We start from the raw sequence: 25,025 nt of genomic DNA, 5'->3' as shown, positions 1-25,025 counted from the left end.
AATCATTTCTTCAAAATAATAATGATGATGATGATGATGATGCCTGGGGCACTCAGTTGGTTAAGCATCAGCCTTCAGCTCATGTCATGATCCCAGGCTCCCAGGATCCAGTCCCACATCAGGATCCTTGCTCAGCAGGGGAGCCTGCTTCTCCTTCTGCCTGACTCTCCCCTGCTTGTGCATGCTCTCTCTCTCTCTGACAAGCAAGTAAATAAAACCTTTTTAAAAAATGTAATAATGGAGATACATATTTCCAAACTAATGTGTCAAGATGTTTTGTTCTATCATAAAACTGTCTGGAATGCCATGGCCGATTGGGCCTCCTGGATTACCTTGCCAAATCAGAGCAGAGATGTACAAATATGTATTGAGTTTCCCACAGTGTATAAGAACGATACCAGCATCATGGAGAATATATAGAAGACACACTTACAGCCAACACAGAACCTATATTCTACTGAAATAGGGCTCATAATCATATGGTATGTTTAAACAGCAACATGAGAAGAAAGGTAATTAAAAGTAACAATGGAAGATTTATGTATAGTTGCCTGCAACCACTGCTCCAAGGGTCACAAACTCAAATGCCCACAGGGACCAGTGAGTGGCAGGGGCAGCACAGGACTGGGACTAATTCAGTCACCATTCAGCTTCAGCTGAGTCACAGGAGGGGATGTAAGCCCAGTGTTGCCAGATCTGCCTTTTCAAGAGAAGCCAGAAAACGCAGTTTTTATGTGAAATCTCACTATTTTGAAATGTTGGCAACAAATTAAAGGAAAAAACAACAACAACAACAAACACTGAGGAGGCCAAATAAAACATAGTTGTAGGCTAGATTTGACCTATCCATCACCAGTTTGCAACCTCTCCTCTAGAAGCCCAAGGCTGACTCAGTTCATGCATGGTTAACTCTAGGAGTGGACTACAATTCCTACCAAAGTGGAGTAATTCATACCAATATTACAATGAGACCTAAAATTGGACAAGTTCACATATGGTCATTCCACAATCAACAAACATTAATGAAGCACCTACCACATGCCCCAATATCCCTAAACAACGAATCAATCTGTCCTGTTACACTGTGAACATGGCCTCGAGCCATGATCTAGATCATCCTCTAATCCAGATCTTGATTATCTCTCACCTGGTCTACTGACTTAGTGCCCAAAGATCTTGGGTTTAAGATGACTTGGTAAAGTCATACAAAAATCCTGCTCCCGTCAGGTATCGCACAAAAACAAAAAAAGAAAAATAGAAACACAAATTCCATCCTGCCCTAAACCAAACTTTCTAACAAAGGCTGCCAGATGCAGTCAAACTAAAATAGGAGTTCCAGGAGATGAAAGAGCACGAGTGCCAAGGCACCCCTTAATCAAAACTTAGAGGACTGCTTTACGAAGTGAATGGGAACGGCCAGAGAGAAAATCCCTTGTCTGATTCAATAAGCTGGAGGCAGGAGCCAGTCTTTCAGTAGTATTAAGAGAGATCCGAGGGTTCCAATAGTAGTAGTCTGATCCCTTCAGTATCAAGTTCCCACATTAGCAGCCAATAGTCATCATTGTCTGTTTCAGGAGGTGTAGCAACATGCTGATATTCTACCATTAATTAGTGACAACTTTCAGAAAGTAAAGTTTCCCCTCATCTGCTCTTTAGTTACCCTGTTACTGGATTACTACACATAAATTTACCAGTTTGCAGAATAATGAGTTAATGCCATAGCAGCCCTCAAAGGCCACCAAATAATAATCTTTTAAGACATTAAAGAAAATTAATTTTCCTTTTCTTGAGATAAAATTCACATACCATAAAATTCACCATATTAAAGGGTACTGGTTGGTGGTTTTTACTATATTCACAAACCAGGAAACTACCACCACCTAATGCCACAATATTGTCATTACTCCAAAATAAAACCCTATACACATTATTAGTCATTATGCACCCTCCCCCAGCAGGCAAGCACTGATCTACTTTCTGTCTCTATGGACTTGCCCATTCTGGACATTTCATGTTCATAGGATCATACAACATGCAGCCCTTTTTGTCTGGCTTCTTTCACTTAGCTGTTCTCAAGGTTCACCCATGTTGCAGCATGTCTCAGTAGGACACTCCTTTACACAGCCAAATATTATGCCATTGCATGGATATAACACATTTTTATAATCCACTCGTCATTTGATGGACATCTGGGTTATTTCCATCTGGGGGCTACTATGGATAATGATGCTATGAACACTACAAGTTTTTGTGTGAACGTGTTTGTTTTCATTTCTTTTGGGTATACAGGAAGAAATGGTACAGCTGGGTCATATGGTAATGATAGAGTAGACAGTCAGACATGAGCTGGAGACAAAGGTGATGATAAAGAGGTGACACATTAAAAGCCTGGGGCACAACATCCTGACTTTGTGGCTTTTAACATCCTGGCCTCACAGCTTCCAACACGATAGGGCTAACAGACCAAGGGCCACAGGTACAGAACATGGGCTCTTCTCTTCAATCTCTGCCCCCAGAGTAACATTTATTAAAATATACTCACACTGTGGTCTCTTCAATCCACCCCTGATTTATCCCCATGGCAAAATATAGCCCTGACAGTTCTGGCAAGAACCTTGCAGGGTCAAAAACTCCCCCTCCCTAGGAGTCCCTTGGATGATTGGAAACAACCGCAGTTGGACACTGCCCTAGCTGTGACCTACAACCTATGCAAACATAAAAAGAAAAGATAGCCCTAATCCCAGTATAGCTGCCACCTCTGAGCCTGCCCAATCTCCCACCTTGAGAGTGTAACATCCTTGATAAACTGCTTTGTGCCTGCTACTTTCCTTCTGGCTGTCTTGATCCAAGTGTGGACCCTCATGTAAATCTTTCATGGGGAATCCAAGAACCAAGATCTCCATTTACACAATGCAGACTCTCCCCCTAGTAACAGTAACTGTACTTTTGAGGACCTGCCAAAGTGGTGGTACCATTTTACATTTGCACCAGCAATGTATGAGGGTTCCCATTTCACCAGTTCTCCAAGTGTTCCCCAATAATTGTTATTGTCCACCTTTTTTTATTATAACTATTCTAAATGGATGTGAAATGGTATCTCATTGTGGTTTTGATTTGCATCTCCCTACTAAATAATGAGGTTAAGCACTTTTTCATGCGCTTATTGTATATTCACATATGTTTTCTGGAGAAATAATTTCAAATTCTTTGCCCATTTTTTTCCTGGGCTGAGGTAATTTCTCTCACTGAGTTTTAAGAATTCTTTATATATCCTGGGGCATCTGGGTGGCTTAGTCGGTTGAACATCCAACCTAATTTCATCAGTTCAGGTCTTGATCTCAGGGTCATGACTTCAAGCCCCATTTTGGGCTCCACACTGGGCATGGAGCCTACTTTAAAAAAAAAAAAAATGAGTTCTTCATATATTTTATATACTAACCAAATATCAGATACATGATTTGCAAATATTTTCATTTTCTTGATGGTATCCTTTGAAACACAGACATTTTAAATTTTGATCAAGTCTAATTTACCACTTTTCTTTTGCTGCTTGTGCTCTGGGTGTCATACCTAAGAAACTGTTACCTAATCCAAGGTCACAAAGATTGACAGTTAATTTCTTCTAAAAGCTTCACCATTTTAACTTTTACGTTTAGGAGTTTGATCCATTTTGAGTTATTTTTTTAATATGGTTTAAGACAGGAAACAAGCTGATTCTTCCACATGTAGTACATCCAGTTGTCCCAGTACCATTTGCTGAATGGACTATTCTTTCCACCACTGAATTGTCTTTTTTACTAAATGTTAGGTTTTACTTCTGGATGCTTACTTCTATTACATTGATTTATAAATGACTATTCTAATGCCAGTACCACACTATCATGATTACTGTTGCCTTTGTCGTAAGTTTTGAAATTTGAGCATGTGAGTCCTCTTTTTTTCCTCCCAAGATTGTTTTGGCTTGTCTGAGTCCCTTGCATTTTCATCTGAATTTTAGAATGACTTTGTCAATGTCTTCAAAAAATTCAGATGAGATTTTAATATATATTGAATTTATATATTGATATATTTATATATATTAATATACTTAATATATATTGACTATAGATAGGTAGGTAGATAAATAGAATCTGTAGATCAATTTGGGGAGTACTGTCGTCTTAACATTGTATTGTCATCTTAACAGTATTAATGAAGTCTTCTAGTCCATGAACATGAAGTTTTTTCCACTTCATTTAAGGCTTCTTCAATTTCTTTCCAAAAATATTCTGTAATTTTCAGCATATAAGTCTTATATTTCTTTTCTTAAATAGAATATTACTTTATTAAAGAGTACTTAGTATTCCTAAGTACTTTATTCCTTTTGACGCTATTACAAATGGAATCTTTTCTTAATTTCACTTGTGGATTCTTCATTGCTAGTGTGTAAAAATACAATCGATTTTTATATATTAATCTTGTATCCAACAACCTTGATGAACTTGTTAATGATTAATTATTTAATGGTTTTGTATGTGTGTGAGTAAGTGTGTGTGTTCCTCAAGATTTTCTATATAGGAGAGTGTCATTGAAAAATAGGTAAGTTATCTCCCTTTCTAATTTGGTTGATTTTTAGTTCTTATTCTTGCCTAACTGCCTTACCTACAACTTCTAGTATGATGTTGAATAGATATGGCAAGAGTTGATATCCTTGTCCTATTCCTGATCTTAGGAGGAAAGCTTTCAGTCTTTCACCATCAGCGTGTTGTTAGCTACAGGTTTTCCATTGATATCCTCTGTCAGGTTGAGAAAGTCCCCTTCCATTCCTAGTATATTGAGCATTTATAACACGAAATGGTGTTTGGATTTCTGCATCTGCTTAGATGCTCATGTGGTTTTGTCCTTTAGTCTATTCATATGGTGTATTATATTGATTTTCATATGTTGAAATATATACTCGTTATTTTAAATGTGTAGAAGTTATATAGCATAACATTAAAAACATGAATGTGAATATAGAGAAAATAACTAGCGTGGAAGACACTATTGGTTACTTAAGATAGGAGAGTGTCCCTCTGTTTTGCTACAATAGTGTAAATGGTTCCAGGACATCTGGTAAAGTTCTCCTTTTTATTTTCTAATACTCCGTCCATATTTTTGTCCCCATCCATTATAAAGCTAATAAAGGAAGGAAATTATGTAGAAGTACAATTGGGAGAGAGGTGGAGACGGACTGACAAACTGCATTACCAATTCCTAAATCACTGATAGAAGATGGTAATATGAACCACTGAAACCCTATCAATGTGGGTAGGGTCACTACCAGCACCCATATATCTTGAAAAACTCTTCACAGTAACAACAAGGAAAACATGCCCAGATTGGGAAGGATGGATCAAGGAGAAAACAAGTAGAAAGGAGAATAACTATAGGAAAAAATAGTAGTCAAGTGAAAAATGGACAGAATAGAATGGCTGCCAAATAACTCGTTATAATTAATTCTTATCATAAGGAAAATACCAGAAAATCTTCCTGTTTGCTTACCACCTTCTCCATCAAGCCCCCAATATATGGTTGATAAAGACTCGATACTCAGCTACAATGGTTATCAATTTTTTCCCTTCTATTCACTAAGTACATATATTTTTCTTTCTAGCATGAAAAAGCTAACCACACAGACTTGTGTAAAATATAGAAAGATTTGGTAAAAGAAATCAAAATTAGGTTTCACGAAGCAGTGTGTGTGTGTGTGTGTGTGTAGAAGTGTGTACACATGTGTATATGTATATGTGCAGATAATATATTTTTATTATGAGTGTATGGCTCTTCTTATATAACATAAATGCTCCCTTGACAAATAGTTTTAAATGGTAAAGCAGAGCCTCTCATGAGCAATCACTATGTGGCATCGTCACTTATACACGTTACACCTTCACCCTTAACAGATGGTCACGTCCCTGAGAATGGATCTGCATGTAATAGGAAATATTTTGTCTAGTGTACACGGCGCCAGTTTACAGTAGAAAAAAATACTTTCTGAAAAAACTCAAGGAGATATGGATTCTTATTTGTCTTTCATCCCTTCTTAGCTATGTGACCTTGAAAAAGACACTTAAAACTTTAGGTCCCAAATCCCTCATCTGTAATCCAGCAAAGCTGTACTGGGATTGTAGTGTAATGAGTAGAGCAGGGCTAGATTTAAGCACCACACAGCCTTCAGCCTGGCCCCTTGGTGGCAAACGCACAACTACCCGAGACCCTGGACATGCTGGGGCCAACAGAGCATAGATACATGGCCGTGCTCCTGGGAATACGTAAAAGGCTCCTTTTCCTCCTCTGAAACCCACTGCATATTGTAGACCAGAGCTGGCCTGAGGGAAGAAACTAAAAACATACCAGATAGAAATATAAGCTCAGTGTGGATCTTAGTAGGATGTTAAAATGCATACTTGGTGGGGTTTCTGGGCAAGCAGGGAAGATGGGTTAGCTGCCTGTAATGAGGATGCAAGGAAAGAAGATCAGGTTTCCCAGTTGCTGAACAAAAAAAAGGGACTGCCCAGAAGTATCTTAGTTCCCATATATGTACCTGTAAATTACCCTTACATAATTTTTCTTTAAAGATTTTATTTATTTATTTCAGAGAGAAAGAGAGAGCACGAGTGAGGGACAGGGGCAGAAGAAGAGGGAGAAGCAGACTCCACACTAAGCAGGGAGCCCAGCCCAGCGCTCAATTCCAGGGCTCTGGGATCAGACATTTAACTGACTAAGCCACCCGGGTTCTTTAACTTAACTAGTTTCATCTCTAAAATACGTGTCAAAGGTCATCACATGTCACCATTCTTACTAATATTTTTCCATTCTGAGCCATCATCATCTCTTGGCAGAACTACTACAATAATTTCCAAATTAGTCTTCCACTTTCCCTATAAGTCTTGCCAGTTTTGAGTCTCCATTCTTAACTACAGTGATCAGATGCCTCTACTCCCCTATTTAGAAACTCTGTCATGAAGGGTTTTTCAACAGCAGTGAGAGCCACAGTTTCAAACCCCAGGTCTGTCCCAACTACACCCACAGAGGCTCTGGCTCATCCAGCCATTTTCAGACTCAGATGACACACTACATCACAGGGCATGGGAATTGCCTTCTCTCACACCTGCCCAAATGTTGTACCGACTCCTGCCCAAGTTGTGTGAATGCCCCAAGTGCTAACCTTTAATAGTAAGAGAGAGGAGATGGGACTGTTCCAAGAGGTGGTAGTTTCACGTGGCCTAGAAGATCTATCACGTGACCAGACAATTAGCTCAGTTTTCTGGCAAGGTCAAGACCTGTTCAGCAATGACTTTCCTCCCTTGTCTCACCTCTTCTCTTTATTTCTTCATTCTTGCTGCTGTGGTTGTACCATTCAATAAAACCTTAGCACCCAGATAATACTTCCAGTTTTGTTTTCTAAGGAACAAGACCAAAAGCCTACAAGGTAGGTAGGTGTGTTTACACCTTCTCTGTATTCCTGTAACACCAAAAACATTCCCTATAATAGCACAGATTCTGGAGTCATACAGATAATAGCTGTATGTCCTTAGACAAAGTTGTTTTGCCTCTCTGAGGCTTGTCTTCCTTATCTGGAAACGGGGATTATAATAATAGAATCTACTTTACAAGTCTGTTCTAAGCATTAACTGAGATTTTCAAAATAAATGATGTCAGGCACACAGAAAATCTTCAACAAGACAGCCATTATGATGATTGTGTCTTATTTATCCATGTATTTCTTAGTGTTTACTGTAGCATCTGCAACACAATAGGTGTTCCTAATGCCTAATATGTTTACAACAATACCTTACCCCTATATTTTAAAAATGCCTAAGAGATGGCAGAGATTGAAAAACTTCTATGGTCTCAATAAAAAAGACTGAGGAATGTGTAAAAACAAATAAAATTGTATATGGATGCTTATTGGAAAAATGTTCCTTTACTACAAAATTAAGTTAATTTCATTTGTGTGTGTATAGTTTTTTTTTCCTCTCCAACATGGAAAAACAGGAAAGTCAGAAGTACAGATGTAGCGACCTTTAGGCCCAAGATCCATTCCTGAGAAGATGCACAGAAATTAGGTTTCTGTAAATTCAACCATATTTCACATGTGTTCAGAAAAAAATCATTCTCTAAATGACCTCAACAGAGAATCCTGTGGTAAGCTGCTTTAAACTATTGTAAATGTTAATTGTTTTAAAATAAAGCCTTCTTCGCGTTCACGGACTATGTTGATTTATAATTCGGCCTATCTTAGATTAATTTTTTATAAGGAAAAAAACACAACAATCAATATACTAAAGACACAGGATTGGTCATTATGATGTTTATTTCCTCTAGTACAGCAAACTGAAAAGACCCAAAAAGATTCTTCAAAACCAGGGTTAATAGGGAAGAGTCCCGAAAATAAAACTACACATGAGCACTTACATGTACTTATGCAGTCTTCTGTGGATATATGTGTGTATCTGAGCACTACACATACATAGAACCCACATTAAAAGAAAGGCAGAAAATATATCAGAATGCTATACCTATAAGGTAGTTAAACAGGGGACTTTCACTTTTCTTCTTATGCTTTTCTTTATTTTCAAAATTTTTGCAGTAAACGTGTTACTGTCTTAAAAGGTCTCAAAAAAATTTAAAAAAAAAAAAAACAGCCACTCATTTTTCATACTTTCAGTTTTGCTAAAATGTTGGAAAAGTCACCAGGTTTCATTCTCTGAAAGCATTTCTTTGTTCATCTTAAATTCACGGCTTAACGAAAACAATATTGATATTTCTGGCAATCAGTTTTATGATCTCTAGTTTTCCGGATGGTCAAGCCACATTCCTACCTCTATGACTCTACTTAAGGTACACAGGTACTGCTCTGTTTCCTGTAAATGCAGAGGGTAAACACTGTGTCCTCGGGAGTAGTTAGGCAATGCTCCTAGACAGAATTTTAGACATTCATTATTCTTACAGGTAGATGCCCAATTTTCCAGGCGGAAGTTGGCAACCTTAAGGATTCCTCTTTACATTGGGAGTCTGTGTCTTTAGCTACACTACCACATGCTGACCTTCAATTAGAGGCTTATCGCAGAGTTATAAAATGGTTTGTGCAGATCACTGACTGGAAGCCCTGCCGTTCTAGCAAATTCTCCATTCTGCAGGTAATGTATTAAGGTCTAGCTTCTTTCCTCCTCTCCCTTTGCCAGTCTTTTTTTTTAAAGCAACATGTCAAACACAAGCCACAGGTTAGTCTCCTTTATTCTGGAAGGAAAACAGTAAATTCATGGTGCTTCTCCCAAGAATCAGGAAAGATGACCGTCTTAAATCCAACAACTACTATCCTGCGTATTGTCTACTATCTTTAGAGTTCTCAGTCTAAAAGTTTCTGGACAGTGATCATATCGCAAAAAAAAAAGAAAAAAGGTGACTGAATATTTAACCTCCTCCGTTTTAATACTTAAGGGGTTTTTCCCTTTGTTTTTTCCGTCTGGTTTTTTTTTTTTTTTTTAAGATTTTATTTATTTATTTGAGAGAGAGAGAGAGAGCACGAACAGGGCGGGTGGGGGGGGTAGGAGGTGGGAGGAGGCAGAGGAAGAAGCAGGCTCCCCACTGTGCAAGGAGCCCAACTCAGGACTCATGACCTGAGCCAAAGATGCTACACTGACTGAGCCACCCAGTTTTTGTTGCTATTGTTGTTTTTTACCTTTTGATAGACTGTATTTATAGCACTTACTCAACACGCTGATACCCAGAGTCCACAGCATCCAAAAGAAAGATTAAGAGTTGTTCTGCTTCTAGCTCAACATCATTGACCAGCAGGAAAATGCAAATCAAAACCAGAATGAGATACTACTTCATACCCACTAGGATGGCTATTATCAAAAAACAAAGAAACGGAAGAGAAACTAACAAGTGTTGGCAAAGATGTTAGGAGAATGGAGCTCTTGAGCATTGCTGATGGAAGAATCAAATGGCATGGCTACTACAGAATACAGTTTGGCCATTTCTCAAAAAGCTTAACATAGAATTACCATATGATAGATACAACAGAATTGAAATCAGAAACTCAGTAATACAATTACAGCACTATTCACAGTAGCCAAAAAGAAACAACCTAAATGCCTATCAACAGATGACTGGGTAAACAGAATGTTAAATATATGCATAATGGAATATTACTCAGCCTTAAAAAGGAATGAAACTATGACACATACTATCTTGAAACCACTATGTTAAGTGAAACAATCCAGATACAAAAGGCTTAACATTCTTTGATTTCACTTATAAAGTGCCTACAGTAGGTAAATTCATAGAGTCTGGGAAACTGAACAGGTTAGTAGGGGCAGCGGGAAGAGAGAAGAGGAGACACTGTTCAACAGACATAAAGCTCCTGTTTAGGATGATGAAAAAGCTCTGAACACGAATAGCAGGGATGACTGCACAACACTGCAAGTGCACTTCATGCCCCGAACTACACATTTTCAAATGGTTAAAATGGTAAATTTTAAAAAAGAAATAAATGACAATTTATACAAAAATAATAACAATGTAGTATGGGTTTATAATACACATAAAAGTGTATTTTATATATATAAAATATATATATAAATATATGTACTTTATATATATATACATATATGTATGTATATATATATAAAATGTGTAATAAAAGCACAAAGATTGGGGCACCTGGGTGACTCAGTCATTAAGAATCTGCCTTCGGCTCAGGTCATGATGCCAGGGTCCTGGGATCAAGTCCCACATCAGGCTCCCATCTCAGGCAGGAGTCTGCTTCTCCCTCTACACTTCCCTCTAACCCTACCCTTTGTGATATCGGTCTCAGATAAATAAATAAAATCTTAAAAAAAAAAAAAGAGCACAAAGATTGGAAGGAGAGAAATAGAAGTATACATTAATAGGTTCTTACAAAATCTTATACTTCAACGGAGTGATATAATACCACTTGAGGGATGACTGTGATGCTTAAGATATATGCTAAAACTTCTAAAGCAATCACTTCAATAAGAAAACAAAGAGTTATGGCTAAAAAGCCAACAAAAAAGATAAATAACAGTTTATTAAAACCTACTCAGAAATATAATTAAGTCAATGAAAATAAATGGCAAAAGCACTTACCGCCCAGACTGGTGATGTAAAGCCTAGAATTGCAGCCTTAGCTCCGTCAGCAACATAAGGAATAATATTTTCTCCCAGACGTGTATCTCTGAACAAGGCTCTAAGGATATTTAAAGCATGAACCTAGAATAAAAATCTGAAAATTAGTTGTGGGTCAAAGACCATGGTACTAAATCTGTACAGATCTAATAGTTAACCTCAAAAAAAAATTATTTAATTACAGTGAGAAATAGATAATCCGCAAATGAAAGAGCAGGTTTTAATAAAACAACTAGTATCTGAGTCAATTTTTCTAAAGTAAGATTTGAACAATGCAATAAAAAAAGCTTGATCCAAGGGACATACGCAAAATCCTGAACCTACCAAGTAGAGACAAAATGCTCTTTTAGAGTACACATGAAACATTTATTTTTTAAAAATGACTTCAAACCTAGCCACAAATAAAAATTTCAACAAATACCAAACAATTAAAATCTTAGAGATTATACTCTGATTACAGTGGAATTAAGTTAGACACTGATTTCTTTAAATATATTTAAAACTGATACTTTTTTAAAACACTGGTCAAAAAAAAACCCTTTTTTAAATATTTAGAGCTGAATAACAATGAAAATACTTCACATCAACATTTGGGAGATGCACTGTAAGTAGAACTTAAAACAAATGCATGCCTTACATGCTTCTATTTAAAAAAAAAAGACTAAAAATGAATATGCTAAGTGTCCAATAAAGATGATAAAGAACAATAAATTCAAAAGAGAGAAAATTTAAAAGAGCAGAAAATTTGAAAAAAGCAACCCAAAGCTGATACTTTGAAATAGAAACAAACTTCTAACTAACCAAGAAGAGAGAGAAGAAAATAAGCAGTATCATGAGAATACCAAGGATGACATGACTACAGATAGAGAATAAAGTAAAAGTAAGAATACCGCTATGAATAACACTATCCTAATCAATTCAGAAAATTAAGTAAAAATGAACACTTTTACAAGAAACAGAATTTATCAAAACAAATTCAAGGAGAAATTAAAAAGTTAGATAGATGTTAGCACTGCAAAAGGAAATCAATAGATAAATATCCTACCCAGAGACCAAAAACAAACAAACAAAAAACCCCTAACCTAATAACTACAACAATTACCAAAAAATTAACCCACATGATTTTATGTATGAATTCTATCAAATATTCAAAGAATAGATAATCCTAATTTACATAAACTATTTAGAGAAGAAAAGACTCCCGAATTTATTTTGTCAATCTAACATAGCCTGGCTATAAATACAAAGTAAGGACAACTATTTTGGGAAAATGGTAATATCTACCAAAGCTTAATATACAACACCCGATAATCACTCCTAGGTATCTACTAAACAGAAATGTACACATATATTCACCATTGGGCATGTATGAGAACATTTGTAATAGTACTACTCTTAATAACCCGAATTTAAAAACTAACCAAATGTTCATCAACAGAAGAATGAAGAAGTTATAAAATATTATAAAAAAATGAAAATGAATAAATCACAATTTGGATGGATACTATAAACATACCATTGGTCAAAAGAAACTATATCAAAAGAGCGTATAGTGTATGATTTGATTTATTTAAAATGAAAAAAAAAAACAGATAAAACTAAAACTGAAGTGTTAAAGTTAGGCTAGTGGTCACCCTTGGGGAAAAGGTAGCATGAGAAGAGAGCATGAGGAGGTTTTCAGGTACTAAAATTTAGTTCTGTCTCTTGCTACACACAAATGTGTTCACCTCGTGAACTCTACTGTGGTGTACACATGATATACACATGTCTTTGTAGTGTTATAATTCAATAAAAATTTTACATAAAAAATAAGGACAGGTACAACATGAAAAAAGAAAACCACAGGTCAGTCTCACTTATGAATCCAGTGAAAATATGCAAAAATATTTTTAAAAAACTTTTAAGTGAATGTATAAAAAAATGTATAATGTATAAAATGTATTAAAAAATGTCAAAGTTGTGGGTTGGCCTGTAGGCAAAGATGGTATTGTATGAAAAAAATCAATATCTTCATATTTGCAAATTCAAAAAAGAACCATTTATCTCAAAAGACACTTGAAAGCGTTCAATAAAATTTTATTTCCTCAATGAGATACAAGATAGATTTAAACCTATAGCAAATATTAGAAACAATACAAGGCCGCCTGCTATCTCCATTTCTATACAAACCATACTACAGGGTCCAGCCAGAAGAATTAAGAAAAATGTCCTATGAATAAGAATTAGGAGGTAAAACATGTTTAGCATTATTCACTGAGGATATGTTTATCCATAAAGAAAATCTAAAAGAATTTACATCTAGTGGCGCCTGGGTGGCTCAGTGGGTTAAAGCCTCTGCCTTTGGCTCAGGTCATGATCCCAGGATCCTGGGATCGAGCCCTGCATCGGGCTGTCTGCTCCACAGGGAGTCTGCTTCCTCCCCTCTCTCTTTCTGTCTGCTTCTCTGCCTATTTGTGATCTCTCACTCTCTGTCAAATAAATAAAATCTTTAAAAAGAAAAAAAAAGAATTTACATCTAAGTCATTAATTGTAGTACAGCAATTGCTGACATGACTTCTTTTTTTATATTGAATTTTCCAGTCCATGAGCATGGCTTTTTTTCCCATTTATTCGGATCTTCTTGTGTGTCTTCCATTATTTTTTAAAATAATTTTCTATAAGTCTTATAGACCTTTTGTGAGATTTAATTTTACTAGTGACTAAAAATGATATTTTAGAGATTATATTGTACACTGCCAGTTTGTACAAGTGCAATTAATTTTTTTGGTTACTGTTGTGCTTATATTCAGTGCAGTCATTTTCCCCAAACAAATCAATAAATTTAAATTCCAACCAAAATTCTAAAAGGGGTTTTGTTGGGTTGCCTGGGTGGCTCAGTGGGTTAAGCCTCTGCCTTCGACTCAGGTCATGATCTCAGGGTCCTGGGATCGAGTCCCACATGGGGCTCTCTGCTCAGCAGGGAGCCTGCTCCCCCCAACCCCAGCCTGCCTCTTTGCCTGCTTGTGATCTATCTATCAAATAAATAAATAAAATCTTTTTTAAAAAAATAAAAAAAAAATAAAAGGGGTTTTGTTGAACTTAACAAGCCAACTCTGTAGCTTTGAAAATGCAATGGAACAAATATAGTTAAGATAATTCTAAAGGGGAAAAAGGGAGATTCACCCTACCAGATACCAAAATTATTAAAAAGATAGTAACTTAAATAGCGATTTTGGCTCAGGGATAGACTAGGAGACCAATAAAACAGAGCACATGAACAGATATGCATATCAATAAAAATAGTACATGAAAGATAAAAGGATGTTACAAATCATGGGGAAAAGATATCCTGTATCAAAAATGCTTGCATATTAATTATCCAAATGGAAAGTAATAAATTTTTTTCTTATTTTACACACAATCAAAAACAAATTATAGGTGGTGTAAAGATGAAATGTGAGAAGTAAAACTCTAAAACTTTAAAAAGAAAATGTAAAATATCATTCTGACCTTGGAGTATTCTAAACAAGATCCAAATGCACAAACCATAAAAGAAAAAGCTGACACACTCCACTTGATTTAAATTTAAAACTTCCAGCAATAACAGCATAAGCAAAGTGAAAGGAGAAGCCACAGGTTGGGAGAAGGTATGTGTAACTCAAATAACCAAAAAGGAATATTGTTATTAGGAAGACCTTTTTTTAAAAGATTTTTCATTTATTTATTTGAGAGACAGAGCAGGAAAGAGGGAGTTGGTGTGCAGAGGGAGGTGGAGAAGCAGGCGCCCCCCTGAGCAGGGAGCCCAATGCAGAGCTTGATCCTAGGACCCTGAAATCATGACCTGAGCCAAAGGCAGATGCTTAACCAACTCAGCCACCCAGATGCCCCAGGAAAATCATTTGAAAACAGCCAAACCCCAATTCCTACATGACAAAGGCAAATAACCAAGTTGAAGGCAGCCAGAAAGTGGTTTTTTTTTTTTTAAGATTTTTAAATTTATTTATGTATTTATTTGTCAAAGAGAAGAGAGAGAGAGCGAGCACACAAGCAGGCAGAGAGGCAGGCAGGGGCAGAGAGAGAAGCAGGCTCCCTGCCGAGCAAGGAGCCCGATACGGGACTCAGTTCCACGACCCTGGGATCATGACCTGAGTCAAAGGTAGCGGCTTAACCAACTGAGCCACCCAGGCTTCCCCAGAAAGTGTTTGGGCAGTTCACAGAAGTAATCCAGAAGACTAAAAATGAAACATGAAAATATGTTAAAGCTAGCCAGGTATTAGATAAATCTGAAATAAAACTGGAAAGAGCCATTTCACATGAAGCAGAAAGGCAGAAACTAAGTATAATGAAACGCCATTCTGAAATTACAATGAAGTTGGGGCGCTTATGTGGTTCAGTCAATTGTCGAACTTCTGGTTTCAGCTCAGGCCATGATCTGCCATTGTGGAATCAAGCCCCAGCTTGGCCCTGAATCTACTTCAGATTCTTTCCCCCTTCCCCTTTCCCTCTCCCATGCCACCCTACTCACACTCTCTCTAAAACCAATCAATAAAAAAAAAAGAGAGCGAGAAAGAAAGAAATTACAATGAACGAACTTACAGCTCACTCACCTTAAAAAATAATGTCTATTGGAAACACCCAAACTTTAAAAAGATGTATGGATAATACCATTTATGTTTATTTTTAAAAAGGTCATAAAATAATGAAAAATGTGCATAGCTGAGGAAGTGATTATAGCTGAGTGATTAGTGATTATAGCTGAGGAAGGGAGAAAGGGGTACAGGATGCAGAGAGGCCCACAACAATACAATTCTATCAGCAAGTTTTACTTTTTCAGGTTGACTTGGTTTCATGGATGTTCATTGTTCACTGCACATTTTTATATGCTGAAATGTTTCATAGATGCCTAATAAAAATAATAAGAAATATACCACAGAAGGGGAGAAGGAAAGCAAATTATCAATGAATGCCTAGAAGACTAGTCAGAGACAAAGTTTTTACATTTTATCAAGTTAATAAAAATGACCACTAAAATGCCATGAATGATCTTGAAGCAGAGTAGGACAATAATTATCCAACACTATTTAAAATCAATCTCCATTATCTTCAGATTTTCTCATAAAAAATAGTACTTTCTTTAAGTAGAAGTCTAGGAAAATGGAACCAAATTGTATTTTTCACATTTTGCTGGAAAAAAATCTAAGACTGATAACTTCTGAAAGGTGATCAGTAACACTTTAAAAGTTTGCAAGAAATAAGGATATTTCACAATTAATAGTCACAGGACAGAAAGTGCCATATGCAAATAAATACCATCCTTTTCCACTAATCACACTCTGGCCCATGGACTCCCTTTGACACCTCCCACAGGTTCTGAAATAAAACCACATGTACGAACGTATTGTACTTGATTGACGTGTCAGCTCTTCTGTTCCCTGACCTAGCCCGGGCCTCCTACCATTGGGGAGGAAAGTCTTACTATAAAGCATTTACTGAAAAAGCCTACACAAGATGGACTTGAAGGTATTTACTATTATGGAGTAGAGTGGAGCTGCAAGGATTACCTCCCCCAACTTCTCACTCATACACACACACAGACACACTCATACACACTTAACCTAGCCGCAGCGGTGATTAAAAGAGACTAAATATTAGCTAAAATTAAAATATGAATATACCAAAGGATAGACATGTCCTTTTAGGGAAAGATCAGCTACTGAATTACAAAATGTGTTGTCAACTCAAAGAACACACAAAGAAATTTTAAAGTGATAGTACATTCATTTAAAAAATTTTAGATGCAAGGGCAGTATTGTAAAATATCTTATCTAAACTGGATGTTTTCACTAGAGTTTAAAAAAGATTTCATTTTGGTTAATACATATCAACTACAGCAATGATTTATTTTATAGATGGGAAAGGCCAACAAAACAAAACAAATTCAGATCAAGCATCAGATGCCGGCGCCATTTTCAAGAATTCTGTATCTTCAGCAGATACCCTTTTTTTTTTTTTTTTTTTTTTGGTACATTAAAGATTTAAAATCACTGCCTTCTTAGCAGCCTTTGTATATTTCATTATTACCTGGGGGACTGTGCTCCGTGAGTCATCCGAAGGCCGAGCCAATGTGATTAACTCTTTCATTGTTATTTTCAACAAATCCATTTTGCCTTTCTTAGGTTCACATGCCAATAGTGCCTATGGAAAAACAAGGCAAAAATTAATGGGGCTCTGATTTTACATATACCTATTTGCTATTTCCCAGAATCAATCCCAAAATGCAAAATCCCCCTATAAAAATTCGTGGTGTCAGGGCGCCTGGGTGGCTCAGTGGGTTAAGCCTCTGCCTTCGGCTCAGGTCATGATCTCAGGGTCCTGGGATCAAGCCCCACATCAGGCTCTCTGCTCTGCGGGGAGCCTGCTTCCCCCTCTCTCTCTGCTTGCCTCTCTGCCTACTTGTGATCTCTCTCTGTCAAATAAATAAATAAAATCTTTAAAAAAAAAAAAAAGGACCATAACTAGGTAGCAGGTCTCAGATACAATAAGCAAGCAGTTTTTATAACAAATTTACCAACAAGAAAATTCTCTTTACTTAAAAGACAAAAAAAGCCTGTGGATTAAATTTCTAGCAAGGATTTGGAAACTCCCTGGAGACTAGTCAGTTATTTAATTCTTTACTGAAGAGTCTCTAGCTGGAGGAGTATCAAATTGTAGCACTGGAAACTCCATGCAGCAAAAGAAAATACTATAAACTCCAAAGGGGTCCTACGCTTGAATTTTCAAGAGCTGCTCATTTACTTTGTGTCTAACATTTTGCTAATACACAATAAACATAAAAATAGGATATCAAACTACCTGAGGCAATAAAAAGGAATGAGGTACTGATATTTGCTACGACATGGATGGATTCTGAAACATGCTAAGTGAAAAGAAGCCAGACAGGAAGGCCACACATTATATGATTCCATTTACATGAAATGTCCAGAATAGGCAAATCTATAGAAACAGAAAACAGATTAGTGGTTGTGTAGGACTAGGAGTGGCAGGGATTATTTCATTTGTACGAGCTACTAGCTCTTAAGAGTGAAAGTTTCAAGCTACTCAGCTTCTTCAGAAATACTTATAATCCATAAAAGAGGAAGAGCCAAAATAGGTAAGTTTAAAAGAAAAATTTATCATAGTATATCTATGCTCAGAAAACACATATATATTATTTTTCTAATGACCACTCAAAAAAATTTCATATCTGTTTGCACAAAAGTTAAGTTCATAAACTAAGGAGGGCAGTTTTTCTCCATAGTCAACACTAAATAAAGTTTTCCATGAGAATATAACTTATTAGTAAATTATGCTATGAGGAATGGGACATCTTTGAGCAGATTCTCTTAATAATTTAGATTTTCCTCAACTAACATAAATAAGAAAGTTATATGCAATTACTGAAATGTCTCCTTGGAACCATGGCTTTTGTTCCATCAAGAGCTACAGGCATAATTACAACACTCTCCCCAAGGATGGGCTAAGAAATCGCATGTCCTGATTGCTCTGTCACTGTGACCACTATTTAGTACTGGAGGGGAACCACGGGTGGAATAAGCACACAGCACAAACAGGCAACTAGACCTTGCTGTTGTGTTAACATTTGTCCTCAGAGAGACGAATGAGGCAAAAACACACTGGGTCAGAATGAATTACAGACAGGAGACGAACCCAACTGATGTGGAATGGGTAGATCAGAGAGGAGTTCATTTTTTTTTTTTTTTAAAGATTTTTTTATTTATTTATTTGACAGAGAGAAATTACAAGTACACTGAGAGGCAGGCAGAGAGAGAGAGAAGGAAGCAGGCTCCCTGCTGAGCAGAGAGCCCGATGCGGGACTCGATCCCAGGACCCTGAGATCATGACCTGAGCCGAAGGCAGCGGCTTAACCCACTGAGCCACCCAGGCGCCCCGAGGAGTTCATTTTTGAAAGTTACCAAAATTCATCCAGCAGAACAACCTCGAAGATCTCTGTATCAAATCAACAGCCTCTGCAAGTGGGATCCACTGTCGTCACACAATGATGACGTTGGAAATTTGGGGAAGGAATAAGAAAGAGAAGGGAAAAATGCAGGTAGGGACACTAAAAAAATTTTTGTCTCACTGATTTTCATTGCTTTTATTATACCACCCCCCTTCCTGGACTGACTTACTGAATATCAAACAAAGACATATATTTTATGGAAGGATTCAGAAGAAACTGCTACTGCTTATTACTTACAGAGAGTCTTAAGGGTCTTGAAATAACAGGAAGACTATTTTTTCTAATTCAAAAAGAAAAAGGTAACATGTACACTTCCTAGAAGTGAGCAGTGAGGACTGCCTACTTCATACCCAGGCGGAAATCTATACCACCCTCTGTTCACATGACAAGACTGACCTCGTGGAGGGTTTGTTCCAAGAACAGATCTGTCACGGGAACACACCGTCCACATATACAACAAAGTCACGAGTGCTACAGTACTTAAGAGACAGAATTGTCCCTTATGCAATATGCTTACTCACATGTCAAGGGAATTGTCAGAAGACAAATAAAACAAATTATCAGAGGACAAACAGCTATGTCCTGTGGATAAGTACCTGTATGTAGAAAGGAATTCCGGCACTGCGCCTTGTAGCACAGAGTTTAGATGAAGGATCACTGCATTTAATTTCTTCTAAAACATTCCATAACCACTGTTCTGGTAGCTTTTGCAGACTCACATTGGGGCACCTGAAAGGCATATATAAAGCAAATATTTGGAATAACCAAGTACCAAAAGGTAATAGTACAAACTATGGATACACATCAACATTGTTAGAAAAGAATAAATATTCTTACATTTGGAAGGAGGGAAACTAAAAACTGTCTCCCTTTCTACTTTTCACTTATTTTCCTCTTTATTATGGGTCTTAAGGTTTGAAACTATTAAAGAGTCCACTTCTTACAAAAGCCTAGGAAACATGTGTCTTGTCTGCAAAATAAGTTTTTTTTTTTTTTAAGATTTTATTTATTTATTTGACAGAGAGAGATCACAAGTAGGCAGAGAGGCAGGCAGAGAGAGAGAGGAGGAAGCAGGCTCCCTGCTGAGCAGAGAGCCGGATGCGGGACTCGATCCCAGGACCCCGAGATCATGACCTGAGCCGAAGGCAGCGGCTTATCCCACTGAGCCACCCAGGTGCCCTGCAAAATAAGTTTTAATACCATGGCTTATGCCCACAGTCAAAATGTTCTGATCTTTTGACATTAATGAAATTCCTACAGATAATCTATCTACAAAACTCAAGATTTCTAACAAAGGAAATAAACTTTAATATAATTTATGTTCTACCTTTATAAAGATTATTTACATTCAAAGAAAACACATATTAAGGTATATTTTTAAGGTATATTTTAATAATCATTTTCGTGTCTTTCAAAATGTGGTCTACAACAAAATTTTCAACCAAATCCAATGGAGAATTGATGAAGCAAGTTGGCATAAAGCTTTCGAGGTTATTTGGACATTACTGTTAGTGAGATTCTGTTCTATTATACTGTTACTCTAGAGTGCTTAAGAAAATTTTATTTAGGGAGCCTGGGTGGCTCATTGGTTTAAGCCTCTGCCTTCGGCTCAGGTCATGATCTCGGGGTCCTGGGATCGAGCCCCACATCGGGCTCTCTGCTCAGCAGGGAGCCTGCTTCCCCCCCTCTCTCTGCCTGCCTCTCTGCCTACTTGTGATCTCTCTATCAAATAAATAAATAAAAATCTTTTTTAAAAAAAGAAAATTTTATTTAAAAAGCTTATTTTTAAGATTTTATTTATTTGAGAGAGCGAGAGAAAGAGAATGGGCACATGAGTAGGGGGAGGGGCAGAGGGAGAAGCAGACTCCCCACTAAGCAGGGAGCCCAACCAGACTCAATCCCAGGGCCCGGAGATCATGACCTGAGCAGAAGTAAGACGCTTAACTGACTTGAGCCACCCAGGTGCCCCCCAAATTTTTTAACCTTATACTTTATCAGATTATATAACATTTTCTTAAGAAATAGTACATTCAGTGGTAGACAATTATTTTAGGAGGATTGTAGCTGGATTTAACTAAAAACACATGAAAATAAAGGGATGAAGTCCAAAGAAAAAATATTTTTTACACTGAGGAAGACATTCTGTAGAAAGATAACCTACTTCTTTTTTTTCCCCCAAAGGTTTTATTTATTTATTTGAGAGAGAGAAATAGCAAGAGAGAGAAGTAGGAAGAGGCAGGTAGGAAATGGAAGAAGCAGGACCCTGGGATCATGACCTGAACCAAAGGCAAATGCTTAACTGACTGAGCCACCCAAATGCTCCAAGATAACTGATTTCTAATTTGCAGTAAGAATTGACCTCTTAGAGTCACATGTGGGATGTTTTTTCTTTAGTCTGATCTCAGATCGACAACTTTAGTTTCTAATTAACTATTTCAAACAGCAACTCAAATTTAGTTGTTTAGGTCTTGCATAAAACAAAATATGTGTAAATAATACTACTCTAAAGCAGAAGTTTTTTAAAAAGGTTTTTAAAAGTTTAACATGGGGCTAAAAATGTACTAGAGATTATAGGACACCAAGGATGTGTATTTATAGGATGTGTCAGGGGCATTATGAACATGGAAGCAATGTCCATATTGTTTAGAGACGCATACTGAAGTACACAGGTGTAAAAATAACAAATCAGAAATGTACTTTTTAATACTTCAGCAGTCCCTAATGAAAGGTACAGATGAAGCAAGAGTAGCAAAACTCTGATAAATGTTGAATATGGGTGATGGGTAAAGGCAGTTCATTTCATTATGCTCTCCAGTTTTATAAACATATGCCTGAAATTTTTATATGCTTTATATGTTTATATATTATATGTTTAAAATTCACATATGAAACTCCTCATAATAAAAATAATCCATTCGTGTAATGTTTGAAATTTTCATAATAAAAGTAACCCTCCCACACTTTTATAAGAACTGAAGTTACTTCCCATCACTGGATTTATATCTTTTAAAAATTAAGATAAGGGGTGCCTGGGTGGCTCAGTGGGTTAAAGCCTCTGCCTTCAGCTCAGGTCATGATCCCAGGGTCCTGGAATCGAGCCCCACATTGGGCTCTCTGCTCAGCAGGGAGCCTGCTTCCTCCTCTTTCTCTGCCTGCCTCTCTGCCTGCTTGTGATCTGTCAAGTAAATAAATAAAATCTTTTAAAAATAATTAAGATAAATGCCTTTAATTTCATGGCATCATTTTCTAGTTTATTATTAACAATGCCAGCTTGATATAATCCTCCCACAGTTACCCAATCAAACACTTAAATCCAAACTTCCCAGAGATGTTAAGTGCTAATGATACAGTTACAGATTATGGTCTTCCTTTGCTCATTCTTCACAGTTTTTTAAGTATGTTTGGATTAATTTACTCCACAGTGGGTGAGCAGGGAAGAGGAAAAAAAAAATCGAAGCAAAAGTCATCTTTTGTGGTCTAATCATCCAAAAAAACTGGAGTCACAGAGGTGAATACAGTAAAAACTACTTGACCTAAGATTACATGTAGATTTCATTTAGTTCTCTTCCCCATCACAGTGCAATGTAGGACTTGCTTATAAATGGCGATGTAGGACTTGCTCATAAAAAATGCTACAGTCTAAGGTCAAGTCTCCTGTAGGGACTCACTCTAAAATAATTGAGGAAAAGGAACTGTAAGAGATAAGAGGTATTTTCCTATTTCCTTATTTTCCTTTCAAGTGCACTGAAATACAAGAATGATAAATATTAACTTGTAATGTTCCTCAGCACCGTCCATGCACCTCTCTTGAGCCTCCCTGACCTGGCATACAGAGGTTCTAGCAAAACCAACCAATTTGAAAAGGGCAGGCAGGTCCGGGACAAGAGCAGGCCACCTCACCATGCATCATCCCTCCTTGCCTGAATTTAGAAGGGCTCGAGACTGTTAACAATCTTGATCTAATTCCTTTTCCATCTTAATCAAATATTCCAGCTTGATTCTAACCTTAAAAAATTTTCCACATGTCTATAGACTTTCTGTTATAGTGAGGTTGTGCACTTTGCTGATTCCCATTCTAACATACATGCCACACACACAGACACACATGCACATATACGTACTCTCTCCATATTCCCAAATAAGCATTTGTTTATGATTTCCACACTTTTCCTAGTCATACAAATTAGTAAAACGTCCTCTAAACGTTACATCTCACAAGACCCTTTCCTTTCTCAAAGTTTTTACGGTACGAGGAACTGATAGGCACAAAGTGTACAGGAGGTCAGTACGGTGCCACGGACAGGGTGGACTCTAGGCTGGGCTTGGAGGAGGTGCAGGCAGAATGGTGGAAGGCCCATACGTGTGGGCTTGAGGGAGCAAGAGATGAGATGACTGAGGAAATAGTTTAAGGCCCCAGGGGCAATTCCCTAATTTAGATTCTTGGCTATTATAATTATAAACAGTAAACCATGCCTATTGATTCCCTTGAGTGGCACATACTAAGACTAAATGCTCCTTGTTAATTTGGGGAATTTGAAAATAAAGGTTAAAGAATATTCAATGAGGTAAAGGCTGGCAAAGTGCCCTCCCCAGCCCTCTCTGGCCCACTGCCAAGGATCCAGGAACCTCAGGAGCTCTGGGAAATGTTCGAGGCACTAGCTCCTCCCATCTGTCCACACGGTCCTCTGCTCTGGAATTCCCCAGGATCACACTGGCTTTTCTGTAGAACGCTTCAGTTGTCTGGTTTTCAATATGGACTTTGCACTGGACCTTATTTCTCTGATTCTCTAGCTTCCTAGCTCTGTATCTCTCCCAGGCTAGTCCTGCCCCCATAGGCACACAAGAAAATTAGTCCAATAATAGAATTCCTACTCTTCTTAATAAAATGAAACATGCTATATTTTAAACAAAATAAACTTAGAAGTGTTGTTTAAATTATCACACTCAAAATATATTTGCCTGCCACGAAGGAAAGAAAAATAAACATGTATTGAATGTCTATTATACATCAGATACAACACTAGACTTTTCACATCTTATCTTACTTTGCAACAAACAAGTCTATGAAAGGTGGGAGAGCACATGATAGTGCTTAGGAGGAAAGACTAGAGAACTGAGTTATTTAGTTTAGAATCCTTGCTCTGTCACCTATTAGTGGTATAATCTAGGACAAGTTAAGAAACCTCCCCATTTGTCCCTTTCCTCCTCTACGAAATCAAAGTGTTGGGGGGGATTAAATGAGTTTGTCCTGATTAAGTGTTTAATGTGTTCTTAAACAGGTTGTTTTCTAAAATTATTATCTACTATTGGGGCACCTGGCTGGCTCAGTCAGCAGAGCATGTGACTCTTGATCTTGGGGTTGTAAGTTCGAGTCCCACTTGGGATGTGAAGATTACTTTAAAAAAGTAAAATCTTTAAAAAATAAAAGTATTATCTATTAGTATAAGAAAAGCAAGCTTTAAAGAGTTTCAACTGAACAGAGAAAGATGGAACAGGTGGTTTACAGACAAGCCATACCCCAATACATATTAATAATATGCAAAATATGCAAATAGAATCCACAAACCAAGTGAGCTCAAAAACAAGATAATTATCTGGTAAAACAGAATAGAAACGCAAAGTAGCAAGAGTGCTGAGACCAGAGATCTGCTGGGTTATAGCTCCAGAAGCAGCAATGATGGCTAGGAAATCAGTTCCTGATGAGTAACTCACCTCACTCCCAGGAAACAGGAAATTTCAGGGGCTTCCTCTCCCATGAAAGGAAGTTGGAAAGGGGCTACTGCCAGAGCTGCAGCAGTAGGAAAAGTCATGGGCCCAGAGAAACCCCAAATCAGGCTGACTACTAACT

The 25,025-nt window shown here is 37.2% G+C and overlaps 1 protein-coding gene across 7 annotated transcripts in view; it reads right to left on the bottom strand.

Moving 5' to 3' along the window:
* THADA (THADA armadillo repeat containing) overlaps nucleotides 1-25,025 on the bottom strand; it is a 322,081-nt gene that overhangs the window by 225,904 nt on the left and 71,152 nt on the right. For all 7 annotated transcript variants that reach the window (XR_006606006.1, XM_013056339.2, XM_013056342.2 and 4 more), the window contains 3 exons: nucleotides 19,774-19,906; nucleotides 17,239-17,352; nucleotides 11,140-11,262 (listed from right to left, as the gene is read on the bottom strand). Coding sequence is in view for 6 of the 7 variants with exons in the window: in XM_013056339.2 (XP_012911793.1) it covers nucleotides 11,140-11,262; nucleotides 17,239-17,352; nucleotides 19,774-19,906 (370 nt within the window). In the remaining variant the exon portion in view is untranslated. The remainder of the gene's footprint in view (nucleotides 1-11,139; nucleotides 11,263-17,238; nucleotides 17,353-19,773; nucleotides 19,907-25,025) is intronic.

Source organism: Mustela putorius, unplaced genomic scaffold, assembly GCF_011764305.1.
Source record: "Mustela putorius furo isolate JIRA1106 unplaced genomic scaffold, ASM1176430v1.1 tig00000224_pilon_pilon_pilon, whole genome shotgun sequence".
Taxonomy (NCBI): Eukaryota; Metazoa; Chordata; class Mammalia; order Carnivora; family Mustelidae; genus Mustela; species Mustela putorius.
This window is presented reverse-complemented; position numbering and strand designations above follow the sequence as displayed.